Source organism: Beta vulgaris, chromosome 3 (assembly GCF_026745355.1).
Source record: "Beta vulgaris subsp. vulgaris cultivar EL10 chromosome 3, EL10.2, whole genome shotgun sequence".
NCBI lineage: Eukaryota > Viridiplantae > Streptophyta > Magnoliopsida > Caryophyllales > Amaranthaceae > Beta > Beta vulgaris.
Window position 1 is genome coordinate 11594814 of NC_079204.1, and position 23289 is coordinate 11618102.

Consider the following 23289-nt stretch of genomic DNA (forward strand, 5'->3'; position numbering starts at 1 on the left):
TGGGGGAAGGGGCGAGGGGAATCACCAACCACGGTAGGTTTTGAGCAATCTACTCGTATTCAAGGAAAAGTAGTTGAATCATCCTCACATGTAGATTGATCTTTGGAGTTATCTGAATAACTCAAACCTTCCTCAAAGCTAGTTACATAACTCATATTTGGCATTTCCTTATGGTATGAAAATTAATAAATTTTTAGGCCCTTAAATAATGATAATTTCAAAAAATCCATCAATAAAACTACAAAATGACTTAATTATCATGCATTGACACAATTTACATCCATAATATTATCCTATAATTTATATTTATTGGATGTACATGAAGCTTTTTCATTGCAACTATGTGCTTTTCGATTGTGAAAAATTATTGCTTTAGATTTTTTTTTAAAATAAGTATCACTATAAAAACTTAAATTAGAATCAAGAGAGAACAACTAAACAAGGTGTTATTAAAAAAATTATCATCTCTAAAAAAAATCCCACTTTAACTTTAAAATTGTGAAATTAATTTTCTTACAAATATTATTTTTCCTTCTATTTAAATAAATTTATTATAAATATGACTAAGAATATTTACTCCATCAAATGATGAACCATAGTGGCAAGCACGTTACTTGAAAACATACGTGTGTCCCTCTACCCTTCCAATTCCCGCGAAATTCTCTCTCCTCTCTCCCTCCTAACGGTCTCTCTTTCTCTCTCTCTCTCTCATTCCTCTGTCTCAGTCCACTCAAACCACAACAATGTCGATCAATTAAAAACGAACCACAACAACAATTCTCTCATTTTCCTCAAATTTCGTCACCGTCAAATGACCGATTCTCCGCCATCAACCACCGCATCGACGCCATCAACGGAGATGAAAGCCAAACTCAAGAAATTCCCTCAAATTCATCATCATTCCACATGCGAAAATTCAACCGAACAAAACGAAGAAATTAGGGTTTCAAATTCTGACGATGATGATTTTTGCGATGGAGATGATGAAGCGTCTCCAATTGCTGCCTCTATGCTTGGATTGAATAGTATACGCACTCGATCTGTTCCTACTAATCTTCGAATTCCGACGTTAGTTGGTTCGCCTCCGAATAATACTCTTACCACGGTGCCTGAAGAAGCGCCAAAGGATGAAGGCAAGGGTGGGAGTGGGGAGAAGAGAGAGAATGCTGCTGTTGCTGGGAGGAAGAAATTTGTTGTTCCTGATAATAGCCTTTCTTCCACTGAAATTATAGGTTTGTTGAATCTTTTCACGTTTCGAAATTCTATTTCGCAACGATTTGAAGAATGTGTGTTTTTTGAATTTAGATTGGTTGAATTTGAATATTGTTGTTGAGATTGAAAAATGTTCGGTTTAATGGAATTGTTTCAAATTTCCCCTATTGATGTGGAAGGAGATGGAGGTTTATAAGATCTAACTTAGATTACAGGTTAAGTTGTGCTGGTTGGGTTACTAGTACTCGAAAAAGTTAGTAATTGACATTTTTTTATGGTATGATGATGTCAAGCTGGTTAAATGTTTGTGGATGACACTTAGTTTAGCTGGTAATGGATTTGGGACCTTATAGTAAGGACCTAAGTTTAAATCAAGACCCTCTTGAGGTTTTGCACCACCTCGTGGACTGAACGAAAGTAGATTGAATTTTTGTAAACTTAACTTGTTTTATAGTGGTAGATTATGTTACCGTTAATGGGGAGAACAATGGGGTATAGGCGTAAAGGTATGGTGTATAGATCTGAGTTTCGACTTTCTAATGCCATGTTTTGGTTATTTTCAGGGAGTTTCATTTGTTGTTGGTCAAAATTGAACTGCCTAAGCTCCATAAATTAAGAGTTGTACAATGATACTTTGGTTTAGATTCAAGATTTCAAGTTAGGTGGTTGACAAGATACTGTCCTTTTCAGAATGTGAGAATTTGTGATGTCTTCTTGTATTCAGCATCCAAATACTGACTTCTAGGTTGATATACTGAAAGTGTGTTACCTTAAGTGGGGGTTTGTGATTGTTTTCTTCCTTCAGATTAGCCACTCTCAAAAAAGCCTAAGATCTACAAAAGGCTATAGTCAAACTCAAACATAATCTAAATATTGAGGAGTAAGTATATGACATGGTAATTACTGCTGACTTGGCAAATGTGTTTGTTCCTAGGGAAAAAGGTTACTTGGAGTCAATCAAAGTCACTTAAGTTTTCATCCTCCCTCAATTTTGAGGTAATGAAAGCATTCTCACAATAGTTTGTTTTTTTTACTTTATGTGATCAATTTAACATCTTTTTTTCTCTTGCTTGTTTCTTCTTATGTAGTCGGTATAATTTCATGTCATTAATGCTATTTCAGGGAAATGCTTCACTGATCAAGGAGATGCAGTCTCCACGTTTCCAGGCTGTTCTTCGTGTTACCAGTGGTCGTAAGAAGAAAACACCAGATGTTAAAAGCTTTTCGCATGAGCTTAACTCTAAGGGAGTTCGTCCATATCCCTTTCTGAAGTCCCGGGCATTCGGTCATATGGAGGAGGTTTTGGTAATGATCAGGGCAAAGTTTGATAAGCTGAAGGAGGAAGTCAATGTGGACTTGGGTGTATTTGCTGCGGATTTAATTTGTATAATTGAAAAAAGCACAGAGTGCCATCCAAACTGGAGAGAAGGTCTGGAGGATCTGTTACTTATAGCTCGTCAGTGTGCAACCATGTCCGCGGAGGATTTTTGGTTTAAGTGTGAAACCATTGTTCAGGATCTGGATGATCGACGGCAAGAACTACCAATGGGAACGCTTAAGCGAGCTCATTCTCGCCTTCTTTTTATCTTGACTCGTTGCACTCGTCTCGTCCAATTTCAGAAAGAGAGTGGTTATGTAGAAGAGCACATTTTGAATCTTCACAAGTTGAGTGATCTAGGAGTCTATCCAGAGCAAATCCTTGGGTTAGAAAATATTGACTCTGGTACTACAATCGTGGAGCAGGATGAGAATGAGCAGCTGAGGAAGAAATCAGACAGACAACAACACAGTCTGACACTGAAACAGGACCATCTCTATATTAGTAGCGCTGATGGGACAGAGGTTGGAACGGCTAGAAGTCAAGATTCAACGTCAAGTGGCTATAGGATGTCTTCTTGGAAGAAGTTTCCATCTGCTGCTGAAAAAAACAGGAGAGACCCTGATTCTGTTAGCACACCATCTAAGGACCAGTCAGGGGCCTTTCAACATAAAGATGAACCAATAGAAACTCCTGTGTCTCATGCAGGAAATACAGATACATCGCTGGTAGGAAAAGTTTCTTGGGGTGTCTGGGGCGACCAACAACATATTAGTTATGAAAATTTTATAGTCTGCCGCATTTGTGAGGTTGAAATACCAACCGTGTTTGTGGAGGAGCACTCAAGAATCTGTACAATTGCTGATCGATGTGACCTGAAAGGATTAACAGTAAATGATCGGTTGGAGAGAGTTGCAGAAACTCTTGAGAAGATACTGGAATCCTGGACTCCAAAAAGCACAAGCCCTGATATTACGAGAGTATCCACCTCCAGTATGCCAGAAGAGTTGGATGGCTTGTCACCAAGGAAAAATGACTTATCCCACAGACTATCTGATGAGATGCTTGATGGCATTCCTGAAGCTGATAATTGTTTCACCATGGATGATCTGAATGTTTCGCCAGGCATTTCATGCGATACACATTGCTCTGCTGATGTCAATAAGAAGACGTCATCAGCGGGAAGCTCGACACCAAGATCGCCATTAACACCTCGTACAAACCAGATAGAATTGCTACTGCACAAGAGAAGAACAATATCTGAGCATGAAAATAATCAACAGGTGCAAGATCTATTCAGAACTTTTTTCTTCTTTTAAAGATGTCTTAAATGAATATCTTCCTGGAATTGCCCTAGAAACCCTAGAAATTATGTTAGTTCGGTTATTGGTCTGATGACTCCTAAATTCTTCTGTCTATCAGAAAAACTAGTAGTTTTGAGATCAGTAGTGTGGTGCAGAAGTGTAGACATGAGAACTATCTGAGCTTCTCTTGGTCAAATCCAGGGAAGAGTGGACTGTGATGAACTCCGTTTAACACTCACAAACCACACAAGACTCACACAACCACCAGAATCACAGAGAACACCAGAGCAAATAAAGTGGCAGTAAAACAGAAAATAAGAACAGTAAGAAGAAGAAGATAAGTGAGACGAAGGTGATAATGGAATTGATGGTTAAGGCACTACAAGTTGGTGAGCTTTCGAGAGGCTCCCACTCTCCCAATCCCAATTTCCTTGCATCGATCAGCTACCTGACACATTGCCTCCATTCCCATTTTATTCTTCTAGAAATCCCTCTGTACAAGCACTCAGCAAAAATAACAAACTATCTGCCATCAATGCCACATCATATTCCTTCTGTCCCCTATTCCCCAAAATTACTGAATTATCCCTCTGTTGCCACATCTCTTGTATGTAATTAAATTGGGCCTCTTCAGTTGGTGCATCACATGGACAGAAGATTCTGGAGTGTTTCAGATGAACTTGAGCCATCCTCCGAGTGTTGGTTTTGTATGTGTGTTTCTTAATTGGGTTTCTATAGGTGTTGCAACCGATTTTGCTTGTCCTATGTAACCAACATGTGCGCATTTCATGCAATATGGTTTATGGATATGCCTCTTCTCTGTAGATTTTAATGGCATTTAATGTTGGAACTTGGAAGATTAATGCTTGGAATCTGCTACTCCTTCCAATCGAAAATATACGTCAATCTAGCTGATTCCTTCGGATCCAAAATTTAAGTCGTATTTACAATACAATGGCAATATTAAATGTCATTTCACAATATAATACTACATGCCATTTTATAATATCAATAGAATATTAAATACTGCTTAGCTATAACAACGCAAATATAACATGGAGTATTATATAAAATTTCTGGAACCAATTATATTATGGATCAGATTTATTGATGAGACCACAAATATGCAGATAAAGAAGCTACTGGATATTGCTCGTTCTATTGCTAGGGTGAACAAGCATGATTACAGCACATTGGAGTATATGATTGATCGTCTTGAAGACCTTAAGTATTCCATTCAGGATAGAAAGGTGGATGCTCTTGTTGTTGAGACATTTGGGAGGCGCATTGAGAAGCTTCTGCAGTGAGTTCAACAACTTAATTATAATTTTTATAGTTCTGCAAGACACCGTCTTGACTGAACACATCGACATTTTAAAGATATAAGTAGCTTTAATCTTAATATTTAAGCTTTCAATCTATTCTTTTTTCCTAATTTGTTTGTATGCATTTGTAGGGAGAAATATGTCCAACTATATGCCCAAATAGAAGATGAAAAAGTTCACCCATCTCAGACATTGGCAGATGAAGAAAGTCCAGTGGATGATGATACAATACGAAGTGTACGAGCAAGTCCAATTAATCCAAGTACCAAGGACCGGACATCAATAGAAGATTTTGAAATTATTAAACCAATTAGCAGAGGAGCATATGGACGCGTTTTCCTTGCTAGGAAAAGAGCAACCGGTGACTTATTTGCTATAAAAGTGAGAAGTCGTACTTATGAGAATTTAGATTTGAAAAAATTAGGTGAAACATTTGTTTTGTGGTTGTGCTTGATATTCTTAGAATATGCTGAGATTTATTCCTTAATCTGATCTGCCACTACTCTTTTTAGGTTTTAATGTTAGAGGAAATTCTTTGTTCAGTTTATGGGTTTAGATGTTTAGCCGTTTGACATGAAAGTTTTTACTCATTTGGGCAGGTGGGGTGGAGTGGCAAGGGGGGAGTGGGTCAGTTTTTTTCATTCATCTTCTGAAGGTTCTTTTTTTGATTCTCAGGATTGGACAAGGAAGATTCTTATGTCCTGCAAAAAATATATAAAAATCATATTGAACTATTAGTGAAATTTCTGACAATTTAGTGTTGAGGATGCTCTTAGAAATTTTGTTAATTGTGTTAGGATAGTTAATTTTTAATACTTTTCCAGTTGGCTGTGTTACCCATGTCTTCTTGTTCTTATTTGGCCACCACATACCTACACTTGTGATTCCAACTAGGTAAATACTAAATGAAGCATTCTTGTAGCATTTTTTGGCATCTGTATGGTTTTATCAATTCATTTTGTATGAGTCTCCAGCTATATGAAAGCTGAAAACAAAAAAGATACATTAGAAAATTTTAGTCTACGTACAGTAGCTCAGATTGAATGATGGTATGTTCAGCAATGATTCTCATATCAGTATCTCTCTCTTTCTTTGAACTGTCTAATATTGTTCCTGTATGAGAAATCTTCCTTTAATATGTTGAAACATTTAGGAGTAAACACACACACAATAGCATAAGATACAGTCTTTCACATAAAGTACCTATGAGAATCTAGCTTGTCATCCCCTAAAATTCTATGTAAAGCATATGTGAAAACTATGCACCAAGAGCTTCAGTGGAGATCTCCAATGGCTTCTATAATATTTGGACTCTATAAACTGTATGAATTCAGAAGCCTTGTGTACTGGTGCCTACTGGAAGTCTGCAATCGATTGCATTAGTCATGTCAATGCAAGTACGAATTAAGATAGGAAAAAGTCAACTTCTCTTTGGGGCGGTTGCATATCTGATTAGCTAGTATATTGTCCGATGAAATATATTGCGCTCATACTTTGAATTTGGATCATTGTTATCCTCTCTCCATTCCCTCTGATTGGCTGTCAATAGTGCTACCTAATTCGCTAATGCCCCTACTAATTGCGAATTGAGACAAATAAATTATGGCGGCTTTGGCTTATTTTTGGCCCAGCTTAGGCGAATTAGGTAACACTCACTGGCAGAATAAGTGTTCATTTGTTATGAAGTCCTGTGTGTGGGTTCCATTTAAATTTGTTTTTGTTCTTGTTATCTTCAACCGTTTTTACTTCTAGAGCATGAATAAGTTACATGGGTGTCATGATAATTCTCCCAGGTCTTGAAGAAGGCTGATATGATCCGTAAGAATGCAGTAGAAAGCATACTGGCCGAGCGTAATATCCTAATTTCAGCTCGAAATCCTTTTGTGGTAAGCAGGGAGTTTGCACTTTTAATGAAGCTGGATGTAAATAACTTCTCTAATTCATGCTCCTTATCTGATGGTGAGCAGGTCAGATTCTACTACTCTTTCACTTGCAAAGAAAATCTTTACCTGGTGATGGAATATTTAAATGGAGGTGACCTTTATTCTTTGCTAAGAAATCTTGGATGCTTAGATGAAGATATGGCTCGTGTTTATATGGCTGAAGTTGTAAGTATTTATCAAGTCCTTCTCTGTCATCATCTTTGCTTGGGTCTGTCTTATTCAATTTTTTAGATTTTATTGGACAAGTGTTGTATATTTCCTAGCTGAACTTTCTTTCCTCCTCTCCCTTGGGTCCCTTCATTCCAGGTTCTTGCATTGGAGTACTTGCATAAGCTAAACGTTATCCACAGAGATTTAAAGCCTGACAACTTGTTGATTGGCCCTGATGGTCACATCAAGGTCAATATCTTACATCGAATATAACTTATTTGATGATTTGATTCTTGTTGTTTATTGCTGATTGGAGATATATGATAGTGTACAAAAGCTGATATGCATAGGTTGTTTCGGAAAATAACAGCTAACAGTTTTCCCCCCTTGTATCTTTTTATATATGATGATTAATGTCCGGACACACAAAAAAGTGAAAAAGGAATATAGCAAACATTGTTTCCAGGATGTGTGGAAATTTTCTAAAGATTGTCTTCCTTCCGTCTCTTGTTGAATTTTAGATATCACAGGGTGAAGAGTGGATCAAGCTTGGGCCACGTCTTGTGCTGTATTTTTGTTAAGGATCTGAATCATATATTAGATGTTCTAATATGGTTTAAGAAGTGAATTGGTGCAATGAACAACACATACCTCCCTATGATGAAGGCTCGAAATTGGCTTGGTGACATATGGTTTCCTCTTTTAGACATTTGCATCTTTTTTTGGTACTGGGAGATGGCGCCAAATAGGCACTATATGGGCTGTGCAAGAATTCATGCCTAAGTTGGACGAGCTTGGGCTACAATTACTCAACTCAGGAAGGACACTACGCATTGTTCTAAGATCTCTCGCTCTCTTTTTCTGTGCATATGTGAACTTGAGCATGTGTATCTCGACTAATCTGCTCTCTGTCCCTCGGCCTTACTATATAGGTGTCAAATAATTTATCCCTCAGATGTTTATTCTGTGGTGGTGTTGCTGCTTTTAGGTTCTATATTGGATGTACAACATTTATAATAGAATACACATTGAGGTATAGCCGTATAGCAGTATTGAGAGTGGAGGCCTTGCTATTCTAAAATGTGCTCTCAACTCCTGATACTATACTATGCTTGAGGGTTAGCATATCATTGTCCATAAATAGGGGGGTTCAGTTTAGATTTTCTGTATCCTCCAATATTACACAGTGGCTTTGTGGATAGCATGCTAATGAAAAGAACCTTCTATGTTTGATTGAGTTATCAGTTTCACTTCTCAATATTCTTCTCAATAGAACTGCAAATTGTAATGCTTCCCTAATCTGTCCATGTTCTGTAAGGACAGTTCCTTCGTTTTTGCATTTCCTTAGTGAGATAGGTAGCCAAAATAAAACCTGATATACAGAAAGGAAGATTAACCCTGTCCTTTTGCCTAACTGAGCTACCAGCCTACCACACCAGGTAAGAATGTCTAAGTAGGTTCTTGAAATAAGAAATGTTGCAAGAGAAGTCATAACTGGTTTAGTTGAGACCCTTTACTTAATAAGTGTCAACGATAGGGTTAAGTCATGTCCTGCGGTCCTGCCGACCGTTCTACAGATAATAACTAAAATCGATCATGCCTCTACCTTCTCGTTATTGCTTTCTCATGTAGAAACAAAGTAATGGTTAGATGTTATTGTGCTTAGTTCTGTTCCACAAACTATTACAAGGAAAGTTATTTGACTGACAACTAAATTAATTCATTTTACTGTGCTTGCTTGCCACCAGCTTTCTTCTTGGTTGCTTCTCTGTGTATCTCTTCCCATTTCAATGCAACTGTCACAGTATTTTTGTCATGTAGAATGTATGTACATCCATATTTTGGCTGTTAGAATTCAGTATTTTTGTGCTTGATGATGTCAATAAAATTTGTTTGTCAAATCTCACAAATCTCTAATGCTTACTGTAACAGTTGACAGATTTTGGGCTATCTAAAGTTGGTCTTATCAACAGTACTGATGACTTATCAGGTCCATCAGTTAGCAGCTCTGGTTTTCTGGGTGATGAGAAATCTGGTTCTTCGTTGAACCAATCTCCAAGGGAACAACGCCAGAAACACGCTGTTGTTGGGACACCTGATTATTTGGCTCCAGAAATACTTCTTGGCATGGCACACGGTCTGATACTTCTCTTTCTGGCCTATATATGCCATAATGTAATTCACCCTTTTCTTTTACGGATTGTTTCCTAAATCACACTTTACAATTTTATCCAGGTGCAACTGCTGATTGGTGGTCTGTAGGTGTTATTCTCTTTGAGCTGCTTGTAGGAATCCCACCATTTAATGCAGAAAATCCTCAGGTGAGTAGGCAGTGAATTTTGTATCACACGGTATGCACATGGACAAATTTGTAGACTAAATAAGTTAACCCAACCTTTCAAGCAAAAAGCTCTATTTGAACATGGCAGACTTGTTATTTATAATGATGAATTTTACCAGTGTTTCCTAATTCGTGTTATAAGATTGTGTATGGGAATGTAAGTCTCTATCTTTATAAAACTTGCATCTACCAAAGAGAAAGGAGCCAGAGGCGGCGAGAGAAAAAGGATAGAAACGAGGAATATAAACAGGATGACCTCATTCTCACTCCTGGCACCCTATTATACTGATTAGAGGTTCCCCTGTGTCCTGAAATGTTCAGGGCTGGCCTTCTTCAAAGAGAGTAGTCTTCCACAATAGCTTTAGACGTAGTACTGGAAACAGAGAGCCAGAAAATATCAATTGAAGATGTCTCGCAATTAGAGTAAGAAACTGTTATTACCTCCAACCCATATAAATCTATAGTTCTAGACATTTGGGATTTGCATGGAGAGTAAGGAGAGTTTGAAAGCAGATTGAAAAAAAGTGGGCGGGGGTAGCACCCAACTTTAGAGAAAAGGGTGGAGAAGATTATGATGAGACAGAGGAAGTAGCTATTTACAATATAGGAAGTGATGCTTGTGCTTACGTAAAATGTGTTTGGGCCGTGAGGGAGGGTGCTATGACTGTGCTTCCATGAAAGCTGCATGGTTCTTTAAAGGGCGCAAAAAATGTTGTGACTTAGAGAAAAGTAGCATGATTGCAAGGAATCTAGAAGAACAAACATGAGAATGGGAGATTGTTGGACGTTCCGTCAATGTGTTTGAGAGCTGTCCCATGTAGAGAATTCTAAGAAAAGAGAACTTTGCATGTAGGCTCCGTTTGGTTGGGTGTAAAACATTTTCGGTGTAAAATGATTTTCATGGAAAACAATTTACAATGGAAAACACAATTAGTTTTCCGTTGTTTGGTTCCAAGTAAGAAAAATGATGAAACGAAAGGAAAATAAAAGGAAAAGTAAGGAGCTAGTGAGGGAAGTGTGCAAGAGAGATAAAGAAAAGGAAGGAAAATAGTTTTCCCTTCATTTTGAAGGGAAAATGGTTTTCCATCAATGGGAAAGCAATTTTATTCATAGGAAAAATGGTTTTACACTCCTTTGCAAACCGAACAATGTAAGATTGAAAATTGATGAAAATAGTTTTCCAGGAAAATGCTTTACGCCTTACCAAACGGAGCTGTAATCTGAAGTCGCAGCCTATCAGTTATACTTTTGGCTCTGAATTTACCCTAGCTTGCTTGTAGTTAGGTTTTGGAAAATAGTTGTGTTAACTTTCACTCCCAAGGCATTCTACAGTTTTGTCATGTTTGCTTGTCCCAAATAATATTATCACAATGCCAATTGATCTTGGATCAGTAAGTTTTGAAAATTAGTCATGTTAAAACTTCAACATTCCATCACACTTGGAATTCTGCTCTCATACTCCAGAGAGGATAGCTCTAGACTTTGAGAATGATATACAGTAAAGATGTAATATTTAAAATTTTCTCTGATGTCCGTAAGTGATGATGTAGTAAATTTGGGTTAGTCAGGGGATTGTTTTTTCAAATTCAGGAGATGGTCGTTCTTGTTCTATTGTGAGATAAATTATAATAGGGAAATTTCCTGGTGTAACTCCATATTTGTAGCCATTACCTAATCTTACCTCACGTTTTCACCCCCCTGTACTAAACCTTAACTTTGTAAAACTCATAAATTGGATGGGAAGCTACCAGCGTTTAGTTAGCAATAATTTATATTGTTTATTATACAAAACCAGATAGAAAACTAAAGCAGAAAAGAAAAAAATCATAATAATCTGGAGAAGCTATAACCAGGGTTTTTGTTTTTTCCTTATAATCTTTTGATACAATTCAATGATTTTAAAGACAAAAAATTAATAATTTTACCATTGGTAGGTTTTCTTCCAATTCAAAGAGGTTTTCGAAGGGGTCATCAGGACGTAGGGTGCATATGTATTGAGGGTTACGTCAGGAGATGGCATAAAATGCAGGGTTACATTAGGAAATTTCAGACTATAATATTAGCACTTGTATGCTCATGATTTGGGTAACGATTTGTCCATGTACTATATTCATAAGAGGTTAGTAATGGGTAAATTTGATGTGCTTTTAATAATTTAATGTATTTCATAAGAAAGGGAGCTTCATAGTTTAATTCATCAAACTGTTACTGATAGCCTAGCAATTAATGATGCTAGCCTTTACTAGGTTCAATAGGGTTCGTGCATCTGTTCTAATATATTTTTTTGGCACCATTGTACTAGGATAAGCTTGGGCTGGGATCGATATTATCCTTCTTTGCCTATTGTTGAGACTGGACTGTTGCAATGAGTTCTTATTTTGGCTGTGTCTCCTCAATGAATCTGGCCATCATCATGATTCTAGTTTGTTGCATGTTGTAATATATGTCTCTTTTTACTTATTACAGAAAATTTTTGATAACATTATGAACCATGACATCCCATGGCCCAAGGTACCTGAGGAGATGAGTTATGAAGCATACGACTTTATTAACAAGTAAGTTATGACTTAGACTGATTGTTTCCGTATAATTTTGCTTCAGCATTGCACTAATGTTAGACTGGTTGATTTTCTCTATATGCTTATATGCTGCGCTAATGCTATGCATATCCTGAATTATGAATCTTCTTTAAATTATATTCAGTAAGAACTACTCCCTCCGTTTCATTTTAGTTGTTATACTTTGATATTTTACACTATTCACAAATTTCACTTTGACCATCATTTGTGATTTATACGCGGATGAAAATATAGTCATGTGGGATCTTGTTAGATTCATCATAACATGTATTTTATTAATATATACTTTTTATAATTTTTACAAATACAAAACTAAAGATATATGTACTCAAAGTTTTGCATTGGCATGCGTGAAAAGTGTAAGTGTGTAGATTAAAATGATACGGAGGGAGTACTACAGATCCATTAGCCTGCTGACAATGCCGACATTTTTTATGAATCATATGATAGATGGTGACACTGCACTACTGCAGACAACCAGTGCCTTAAGGTTCCCACGCCATAGCAGCATTTGAGAACATCTTGTAGGAGTACTTGATATGTTGATGACCAAGATGCTTTAACTTTTGAGTAATACTATAATTCGACAAGAAATCTACACAATTTATTTACATCTGGATACCAATAGATTAGAAGTATTTTCTTTTTAAATTGGCCACTCTTACAGAAAGTCTCCAGCTTAAGACACAAGTTGATGTATAGCTAAGTGGTGTCTGGGCATCATAGTCCAGCAACCTTCTCATCTCTCGAATGTCCTTGCTGATGTAAAAGGCGGATAGAAACAATCATGCTTTAACTGTCTCTTTTTTGTTGTAACAGATTATTGATAGAAAATCCTGTTCAACGACTAGGAGCCACTGGGGCCACGGAGGTAAAAGAGTAAAACTTCTGTTTAGGTTAAATGGAAAATTCTTTTGAATGTGTAAAAATAAGCAACTTCAATTACAGGTAAAATTACATCAATTCTTCAAGAATGTTAACTGGGACACCCTTGCAAGACAAAAGGTACAGTTTGTATGTTCTCTTCTCAGGATAAAAATATCATGTGCTTCATTGTTCGTCTACTAAAGAAGTACTTTGTAGGCCATGTTTGTACCTTCAACTGAAGGTGCTTTCGATACTGGCTACTTTATGAGCCGCTATGTATGGAATCCAGAGGAAGACCATGTATTTGGAGCTAGCGACTTTGATTACATGTCTGAGAGTTGCAGTGATACTCTTAGCAGTGGATCCTTGAGCAATGCAGCAGATGAAGAAGTAAGCTCAAACTTATTCGAGTCATAACCAGTTTAAGCAGCAAACACAGTCCGTGTTTGACTATTTTGTGATCATTAACTAATTACAACCAGATTGCATTCTTGTATTTCACTTATTTCCTTATCTTTTCTTTGTGAATCAGAGAGATGAATGCGGTAATTTGGTAGATTTTGGTAATAGGGAACTCACTGTGAAGTACTCCTTCAGCAACTTTTCGTTCAAGGTCAGATTTTCTAGATGCTTCGCTCCCATAAGATATACGTATACATGTCACTAGTCTCTCCTGGTGTGATTACCACTGTTGTGATGTGCTGCTTTGCACGAATTCAGTGGGCTGTCACCATGTCTCGTTATTTTTGAGCCTTCATAAACCTTAATTCAAACTTAAACACATAATTAGCAATCACATCCCGTTAATTGTGAGATTATTTGTTCGTATATATGTGGACTTATTATTTGTTGATATATACAGAACCTCTCAAACCTGGCGTCTATCAACTATGATCTGGTAGTGAAGAGCATTAGAGATGAACAAGAACAATCTGAGTCTAACATGCAATGACTAGCTTGAGAGATATTTTTTTAGTCATCTGCAACTTGTCAGAGTTACAAATCCGTCAATTCTTGTTAGACTTCATGCTGATACTTGAGTAAAAAGAAGCTGCATTTTCAGACATCAGAGGTCAGAAGAAGAGACTCTGGCAGTCGAAGATGCAGACAGCATTGGTCTACTTGGGTTCAGGAGCTCTTTGTTTGGATTAGTCACCCCTGGATCGGGTTTTTTCCGTCCATTTTGGAGGTGCCATGGTTGTAGTCTCCTTGTATTAGTATTGAGTTGTAGTTTTTAGGAAACGGGGACTTCTTGGTACCATAAATGTGGATTAACTCCCTATCGACCAAGTATGATCCCCCCTTGTATATATATATATATGAACCTATTGGATATATGAAAATTTTGTTCGTTGTTCACTTGAATATCACATTGCAAGCTCAACACGTACTCATAAACTTGTAAGATCACTATTTTTAAGGCAAAATTTAATAGGCATTTCTATGCATTTATCTTGAAAATGACGTCTCTATAAATTATTAAAAACGTCTAAATGCTGAAAAAAAATCTAATATACAATTGAAATTAGACTTTCCATGACTACATATATATTGAATTTTGTACTACCTTCTTATCTTGGAAATTTAGTAGGCTTTTCTATGCATTTATTTTGGAAATGACGTTTCTATAAATTATTAAAAACGTCTAAATGCTGAAAAAATCTAATATACAATTGGAATTAGACTTTCCATGAGAATTTCCTCCTTAAATATCTCTCTAAAATAAATATATATTGAATTTTGTACTACCTTCTTTCTTATCTTGGAAATTTAGTAGGCATTTCTATGCATTTATCTTGGAAATGACGTTTCTATAAATTATTAAAAACGTCTAAATGGTTAAATACCTCTCTAAAATAAAGTGTGAAAACTAATGGCCCATGCAGGTTTCGAACCTGCGACCTTCGCGTTATTAGCACGACGCTCTAACCAACTGAGCTAATGGGCCTTTTTGTTATGTTGTATCTCCATAATTTCGGAGGATGATTCAATGAAACCGGTAAAGCCAAAACATATGACAAAACCGTCAGTCATTTTTATTGCATCGAATGAAAAACCTGATGTTGAGACGCATTTCCTCCCATCTCTCTCCTCTTTTTCAAACTCAACGTTCATCTCTTCCTTTCTATCTCAATCAGGTATAATATAGATTCTCATCTTCTTTCTCTCTCCTCCATTTTAATTTTTCTGGGTTTTCATTACTATTAATGATTTTCCATTATTCATCTAATCATGAAATAATTCTAATAGCTTGAATGTTTTGCCTTTCTGGGTATTTATTTTGGAGACACATTAAGAAGAATGTCGTAAGAAAAAAAAAAGTCTTTATTGGCTAATGATTGATTTTAGAAGTTTCATATTGACTTTTATTGGACGTAAAAAGTCAAAGGTAGTTAGTATAGTTGTGACAATTCTTTCGTGGGGGGAATTTTTGATCTGGGTACTGGCTTTTTTGAGAGCTACTTTTGCTTATCTGTTGTGGGTTTATTTTTCTAATATGGAGGTCAATTGTATTATTAGGAATTAATTTCCTCTTTTTGAGGTAATATTATAATTATGATACTAAATGGTTATAATTGAGTGTATGACCTGACAATTGTTTTTGAAATCTAGTGTGCTGCTCTATTGACCTCTCTGTGTAATGTGATTAATCTGGAATCATGTAGATAATAGGCTAGGAATTGTTTTCGGTTTCCGAAGTTTTGCTATATGTAAATGCTGAGGTAGCTTAGTTTTGCTAGCATTGTTTTCCAATTGAAGATCTTTTCTTTTTAATTTGTGGTAGGCTTATAGGACTATGTACAAGAAGAGGGTTATTGAAAGCTAAGTGCTAAGATATAGCGTGGGACGAAGTTCTTATTGGTATTAGAATCAAGATGCTAAGCCGAGATATGTTGTTTTTGGTGAATGGAAAGTTTGCACTTTAGCATTTTAGATACTATGTTAGTAATAACTTGATTGGTATTTGACATTTTCTAAGAGGTATCACTTATAGCTTTAAGGAAGGGAGCATGCACAAGAAAAGATGATTGTTAAAGAAGCATTTTTCTTTAATTTGTTGCTAGCAGAGATGCTACAGTGTTTTCAATCTTTGTCGTGGATGATGGAATTGGCCGTCTGATTGTTACACTGCAACTTTAGTGAGTATTCCAGTAGACAAAGAAGATTTAATAGGTTTTAAGAACTTTTAACTAGGATTATGTGGAATTTAAGGAAGCAATGGCTCCATGTTGTGGAGTTGGATATTGAATTTAGCCTTGAAAAGGATATGTAAAAAGAAAATTCTAAATTGATTAAGTAGTAAGATTGCTTCTTGGGTAAATGTTTCCAGTTGGTTGGAGATCTCAGCAATCATTGGTATATCATAGAAGCTTTACCAATCATTTGATTTTTACGTATGGTGACATTCCTTTTTCCTTTAATGTTAAATAGGTGATAATAGTTCAAAGTTTGGCTTGTGGTACTTGAGGAAAATATATTGTTCCATGCTTAGTTTGATGTCGTTACTCTAATGAGGGTTATCAGGAAGTACTAACCAAGTGTCTTTGGGTTGTGGATGCTTCAATGTGGGCCTGAATATATAAAATTCTTAATCTTCCTTTAACGCCTATTGACTTTGGTCCTTAGGAGTTTTCTTATGCTTCAGTTTTAGCTCTTTTTCTTGGTGAACTCGGTATACCTTGTTTATAAATAGCCCTTCATTGTTGTCATCAACCTGAGTGATGGGGGTGCTTTGTGGGGGAGGGGGGGGGGGGGGGGGGTTGAGAAAAGTCTCAAACTCTCAGCAGGATAAATGGGTCAAGACAGCACATAGAGGCTCTGGTACATCTAGCAATTACATTATTAAGTCATTTTAGAAGTGTGCAGTAATTATGACTATTGACTGTTGTATTTATATTGCATGTTTTGTGAATATTCTAACATGAATGTGGCGAGATATGATGTGGGTTCTTACTTCTCACTTCAGAGATTTGCGGGGGATGGGCTGGGTGAGATACATTAGATTTCTTGTTCAGGTCTTCAGGATGTCTTCCTGTGTTATTTTTTGGTTATCGCTTTATGAATTTATCAAATAAAATTCAGTTTTCTTTTGTGGATCTACTTGACCTTCTGTTTCATGAAATACAGGCTTCTCACTGCTTGAGGATTATGGAAGAATTTAGTACGCATACTGCATCTCAGGTAATTTATCTTAATAATGTATATCTATCTTTTGCTTTTTTGAGGCGTACTAAAAAATTGATAATAATTTATGATTTAACATAAACCATTAATGTTTTGTGATTGATGTTGATGAACTCATAACTATACAGAAAAAGTCTGATGGATATTGCTTGAGGAGGGTGGCTAATTTAAAGTTATTAAAAATAAGTTGATAATGCATTTAGCTTTTTACCAGATTTTTGTAGAGCTTAGACTGCTTTACTTTTGTCTCACGAGCAAAATCTCGGACTATTTGCTTAAAAATTGCTTTACCATTGGCTAATTTTTGAGAGGCTGTGATTTTAGCATATAGGTGTCCCATTTTAAACTTTTCTTAGTGTGTATCTATAAGCTCTAATTTATAAATTTGTCGGGTTTATGCTGCCTCTTATCTGCTGCAGGTGGAAGATGGAAAGTTGTCCGAGGAGAAGTCACGATTTGTTGCTTTTGTCCTGGGTAGTACTCATGGTTTTCTCTCTTTGCACTTATGATAATATTTTCTTGATGCTAGAGGGAGCCAAGCAAGACAATCGACAAACTGAAATGTTAGATGATAATGAGATCTACAATATTGACTGACTAATTGTTGTTTTCATAGGTGGCCCTGGAAGTGGGAAGGGTACGCAGTGTGCAAAGATTGTGGAGACATATGGACTTACACATTTGAGTGCAGGAGACCTATTACGAAATGAGATATCTTCCATGAGTGAAAATGGGTAATAAATGATAATCATTATATCTTTCATTTTCTGTTTATTTGCTCTCTTTTTTTAACCTTGTGAGACTAAGTTGTATGCAAAACTTCCATTTCAGTTCTATGATTCTCGAAATCATCAAAGTGGGGAAAATTGTTCCTTCAGAAGTTACAGTTAATCTGATCCAGAAGGCTATTAGCTCTACGGATAATCACAAGTTCCTAATTGATGGATTCCCACGAACTGAAGAGAATCGGTTGGCATATGAACGGATCGTGAGTTTCAATTGCTCTCCATATAGGCTAGCAGCTAGCTTATGTGCAATAGTAGACCATTTCTCTCCTTGTGACATTTTTTAAAGCTATTTTGTGTTTTAAAAATGTTGCGCTAATATATGGCCTAAGGGTGCTTTTAGATCATGAAGACGTAGGTGGGGTAAACAACAAATACTCAGTGTGGAACTGACTATGATAGTTAAAGATATCACAAGGAGGTATCACTCCTCAAAAAGTAATATTTTATAACTTTTAAAAAGTTTTTGTGGACAGCCTAGAGGCTGGGTGGTTTGAACAAAGAAAAAAGAGATTGAATGTTAAAGCTAGATCATTTTAAATTATGAAGTCACAATTCCAAAAATCATTTGGGCACAGGTAACCATGTTGTTGGAACTTGGAATCATGGTAATTCTTGTCTGATGCTTGATGAATTCCTCCGGGTAAGAAACAGAGCTTTTTCTCATTATTGGATATCTCCTCTGTGGATGCAGGTAGGAGCAGAACCAGACCTTGTGCTTTTCTTTGATTGCCCTGAAGAAGTGATGGTGAAAAGAATCCAAAACCGTAATCAGGTGCTTTTGATTTTTAGGTCGAAACTTTAGGTTGGTAGTGGTTCCTATTCTGTTAGAAACGTTGATTTTGTAACAGATTAGGTTCATGACTAGGTTAAGAATTATAATATTTTGCCTTGTACTTGGAAACTTATGTATGAATTGAATACAATATCTTCTTCAGGGAAGGATTGATGATAACGATGAAACAGTAAAAACTCGTCTGCAAGTGTTCAAGGAATTAAGTCTTCCTGTCGTCAATTACTACTCCGAGAAAGGAATACTTCACACGGTAATTCACTTGGCATATAGGAGTTCAATGATTTCTTTTCTTTTCTTTTGTCTTTTAGCAGTAGACATTCCTCCAGATCCTATTACTAACGAGCCAGTATATGCTGTGACATTAATACCAGATTGTTTATTTCTTAATAATAGTGTGGTTAATGGTAGTACTAACCGGAAAAGATCTGTATATGCAGATCAATGCAGTTGGAACAGAAGATGAGATATTCAAGCAAGTTCGTACCGTATTTTCTGCATACGAGGTATATTATATTATCATGTGCTTGTAGTTGATGAGTCCATTCTCATTATAAAGGAATTGCTTGCCATTTTCCACTGTTACTATGTATTTTTTTTTTTACTTCTCTGAGGTTTATATCTTCCTAATATTGGTGGTTTTTTCTATGTCAGCCAATAATTAGATGATGGATTGATGGAGAAAGGAAGGAGATCCAGGTTTTTGCATCCTTTTTGCCTGATGAATGCTACCCCGACCCGACTCTTGTGAAGGTCGACCGCGAAATTTTGAGTGATAAGCAGGTGTCATATATAACTTGCAAGATAAAATCACATCCCCTCGACGACATGAGGGTAGATAAATATAATCTTGGGAGTAGATAAAATCATCAACTCCCAATACAAGTTGGAAACAGAATGAACCATAATTTTAACATGTACTTTCCAGTTTCCATAGTATCCTTGGGCATGGAAGATTGTCCAATTTCATCTCTAGTGCCTTCTCTTTTTTTTTGCATTTATACAGGCCCATATTATGTGCAAATCTTGAAGTTCCATGAAGATTTTTCTGTAACTGTGGTAAAATGCAAAGCAAATTGAAACCAAGTTTCATTGACATGCTGGCTAGATTTGATGCTTTTGCTGATAATGTTTCAGTTGCAAAGCTTGTGTCTCTACCCTTTTCTTAGGTTCGGATCGAAACAATAATTTTGGTTAGCATATATTAACATATCCCATACACTGATGCCATGATGCACTCCCAATATTCCTGTTCAATACATATTACTTCCTCCGTCCCAAAATATAGTTCCCATTTCCATTTTGGGTGTCCCAAAATATAGTTCCCATTTCTATATTTAGTTTCATATTTTTCCGTAATTTGTCTAGAAAATCCGTGTCTCATCATTTATTTGCTTCTTGAAATTTGTTTTTTTCCTTTGTTTATTCAACCAAAATGTTACAATTAATGCTCTTTTACCAATTATTGTCCATTTTCTCTCCTAAAATCATCTTTTCCTATCCAACATTTATTTAAATAAACAAAAAATCTTTACTATCTCTCTTATATTCTACTTGCATAAATTACCATGAAAAAAGGAAAATGGGAACTATATTTTGGGACGGAGGGAGTAGTATAAGAGTTCTACTCGCTACATATCATATAAGGAGCAACAACGGGTAATAATGCAGACACGATCCGATTTCTAGTTTCTCTTGAAAATCACCTCTTTTTAAAGCTAATTACTATCTACCATCACTTTTTTATATTTTAGTTATTATAAAATTGAAGATTCACAACATAATTCCAATAAGTACATATTTTCTGGTATTTACATAATTACATATATGTCAAAAGTTTAGAAAAATCAGATAACTGATTAGAAAACTAAAATGTTCAGGGCTCAAACAATAATTGCGTGGTTGAGAATTTGTCATCAGAACTATAAAATCTCCATTTTTACCTCTCACAAAAAAAGAAGTAAGATAAGACAAAGGGTGAGTTTTGTGTTGGTTTCTCCCACAAAAATGCTGGCAACTTCACCAGCTTCAACGCCCATCAATTTCTGTTCTTTAACTATCACTTCTTCTCTACCTGACAAAATTAAGAAACCCAGAAAACTTAAGAATCGAAAACACAAAAACCCACATCTAATTCATCCAAATAAAGGCAACAATCTTTCATTTCCAGCTTCATCTTCAAACCCAGTTCTCCAGATCAAGCAACTCCCAGAAAATCAAACTCAAATTGTAGCTCTTGATGCAGTTGTTAATGATCTTGAAGAAGCATTCCTCAAAAATGGTGTCATTGTTGAAACTCAGACCTTTTCTTCTCTTCTTGAAACTTGCTTCAGATTGAAGGCGGTTGATCATGGTGTTCGAATTCACCGTTTGATTCCACGAAAGATTTTAAGCCAAAATGTTGGGGTTGTATCAAAATTGCTTAGATTGTATGCTGCAAATGGGCGAGTTGAGGAAGCACACCAACTGTTTGATGAAATGCCTAAGAGAAATGAGTCTGCTTTTGCTTGGAATTCTCTTATATCTGGGTATGCTGAGTTGGGTATGTTTGAAGATGCACTTGCACTTTACTTTCAGATGGAAGAAGAGGGTGTTGAGCCTGATAGGCATACTTTTCCTCGCGCCTTGATGGCTTGTAGTGGAATCGGGTCGATTTGTGTTGGGGAGGAGCTCCATCGACATGTAGTTCGTTGTGGGTTTTACAGTGATGTGTTTGTGCTGAATGCTCTTGTAGACATGTATGCTAAATGTGGTGACATTGTGAAATCAAGGAAAGTGTTTGATAAAATTGCTTGTAAGGATTTGGTTTCGTGGAATTCGATGATACTAGGCTATATTCACCATGAACTTTTAGCCAAGGCAATTGAGATTTTTCATGACATGCTTAAAGCTGGTTTTGAGCCTGATCATGTTACTATATCAAAAGTTGTCTCTAAGATTTCGTCTTTAAGAATTGGAACTCAAATTCATGGATGGGTTCTTCGTCGAGGTCTAGAATGGAGCTTGCCTATCACAAATTCTTTTATTGTTTTCTACTCAAACCATGGGCTTTTGGATCAATGCCGCTGGTTGTTTTCCCACATACCGGAAAAGGATATAATCTCGTGGAATTCGATCATTTCTGCACATCGAAATGACCATCAAGTGTTGACATACTTTGAGCAGATGGAAAACACTGGTGTAACACCTGATGCCATCACATTTGTATCTCTGCTATCGGCGTGTGCACATCTAGGTTTGGTAAAGGAAGGAGAGTCTGTCTTCTCATTGATGATAAACGAGTATGCAATTACCCCGATCATGGAGCATTATGCCTGTTTGGTAAATCTTTATGGAAGGGCAGGGCTGATTTATGAAGCTTATGACATTATAGCAAGTACAATGGAGTTTGAGGCTGGTCCAACAGTATGGGGAGCATTGCTATATGCTTGTTTCCTACACTCCAATGCAGAGATAGGTGAGCTTGCTGCTCAGCAGCTTTTTGAGTTGGAACCAGATAATGAGCGTAATTTTGAATTGCTAATACGAATATATGACAATTTGGGTAGACCAGAAGATTCAGAAAGAGTAAGAAAGATGATGGAAGACAGAGGTTTAGATTAAAAGATGACACAAATATTGGACTGTGCAGGACTTTCGTATGCAGGAAGTACTACATTAATCACCAAGATATTGTGACTAATGCACATCACACCTCCATATATCCCATAAAAAGCCCTTAAGTCACTCCTTTCCCTAACCCCTATCAAGTTCGGAAACTTACTCGATATGATACTGGGATTTGATACTAATTACAAATCTCTGTGACTAACCTATCATCTCGTCTCGTGAGACACGAGGTATGCTTTCGTAACATGCTTACGCAAATCTTGCTTACCTTGGAAGTAGTAGTTTTCCTCTTTAGTACTACTATGTCATTGCTTGACTGCTTGTAACCTCTGTACATAATTGGAAAGTTGTTAGAGAGTCTATTCTACTAAGATGTGATTGTCAAGAGGAAGTTGAATAGCTTTTGTCAATATTCAACTGTCAAATTGCATCATTGCAATACGATCAAAAAGAAGGTTAGGAATCTACTTTTGAAAATTGAGCGTGAAACTTGGAAGAAGGTTTGGTCTATGTTTGTATCAAGCACCAGAAAGTCAAGCACATATATGGCAATTGGTAGCCATGTATATATCAAATGCATTATGCTATATGTATAATTATACCATTAAGAGCAACTACGAGTCTACGATGGCAAGCTACAACCACGTGTAGCTTTGTGTGTCACATCAGATTTTCAAATTACAACATTCCCAAACTACAACCTCTCCCAATGGAAAACTACAACTATTGTGAAATGAAAAGTAAAAGTTGAAAGTGAAAAGTGGAAGTGGAGTCTACAAAGAGTGAATAAAGCAATTAGTTTTGTGGAGCTACTTGGCTTTCGAAAGCAACAAGTTTCCTTTCACTCTAACAACAAAGCTAGTAGTTCCAACTCTTTG

The 23289-nt window shown here is 36.4% G+C and overlaps 3 protein-coding genes and 1 non-coding gene across 6 annotated transcripts; 3 read left to right on the forward strand and 1 right to left on the reverse strand.

Moving 5' to 3' along the window:
* Window positions 1–408: 408 nt before the first annotated feature.
* LOC104888675 (probable serine/threonine protein kinase IRE) lies at window positions 409–14564 on the forward strand. 3 transcript variants are annotated; one of them, XM_010673706.4, is made up of 16 exons: window positions 410–1232; window positions 2147–2208; window positions 2335–3813; window positions 4965–5137; window positions 5291–5540; window positions 6953–7045; window positions 7127–7267; window positions 7409–7501; window positions 9185–9389; window positions 9488–9573; window positions 12060–12148; window positions 12992–13043; window positions 13121–13177; window positions 13256–13429; window positions 13572–13652; window positions 13902–14564. In XM_010673706.4, exons 1-16 carry the CDS (start codon window positions 812–814, stop codon window positions 13989–13991), a joined length of 3546 nt encoding a protein of 1181 aa, XP_010672008.2. In that variant the 5' UTR covers window positions 410–811; the 3' UTR covers window positions 13992–14564. The 3 variants fall into 3 exon arrangements, with proteins under 3 accessions (XP_048497006.1, XP_010672008.2, XP_010672009.2); XM_048641049.2 differs by lacking the exon at window positions 7409–7501 and having other exon boundaries at window positions 409–1232; XM_010673707.4 differs by lacking the exon at window positions 2147–2208 and having other exon boundaries at window positions 1138–1232.
* A 349-nt stretch (window positions 14565–14913) lies between these two features.
* On the reverse strand, window positions 14914–14987 carry TRNAI-AAU (transfer RNA isoleucine (anticodon AAU)). Its single transcript has one exon. It is a non-coding gene; the product is annotated as a tRNA-Ile (tRNA).
* A 40-nt stretch (window positions 14988–15027) lies between these two features.
* LOC104888677 (probable UMP-CMP kinase 2) lies at window positions 15028–19898 on the forward strand. Its single transcript, XM_019248578.2, has 9 exons — window positions 15028–15177; window positions 17168–17221; window positions 17644–17698; window positions 17841–17958; window positions 18056–18212; window positions 18704–18784; window positions 18948–19055; window positions 19243–19308; window positions 19457–19898. Exons 1-9 carry the CDS (start codon window positions 15088–15090, stop codon window positions 19469–19471), a joined length of 744 nt encoding a protein of 247 aa, XP_019104123.2. The 5' UTR covers window positions 15028–15087; the 3' UTR covers window positions 19472–19898.
* A 738-nt stretch (window positions 19899–20636) lies between these two features.
* Window positions 20637–23012, forward strand: LOC109134614 (pentatricopeptide repeat-containing protein At4g25270, chloroplastic). Its single transcript, XM_019248580.3, has one exon. It carries the CDS (start codon window positions 20675–20677, stop codon window positions 22403–22405), a length of 1731 nt encoding a protein of 576 aa, XP_019104125.2. The 5' UTR covers window positions 20637–20674; the 3' UTR covers window positions 22406–23012.
* The last annotated feature ends 277 nt before the right edge of the window (window positions 23013–23289 follow it).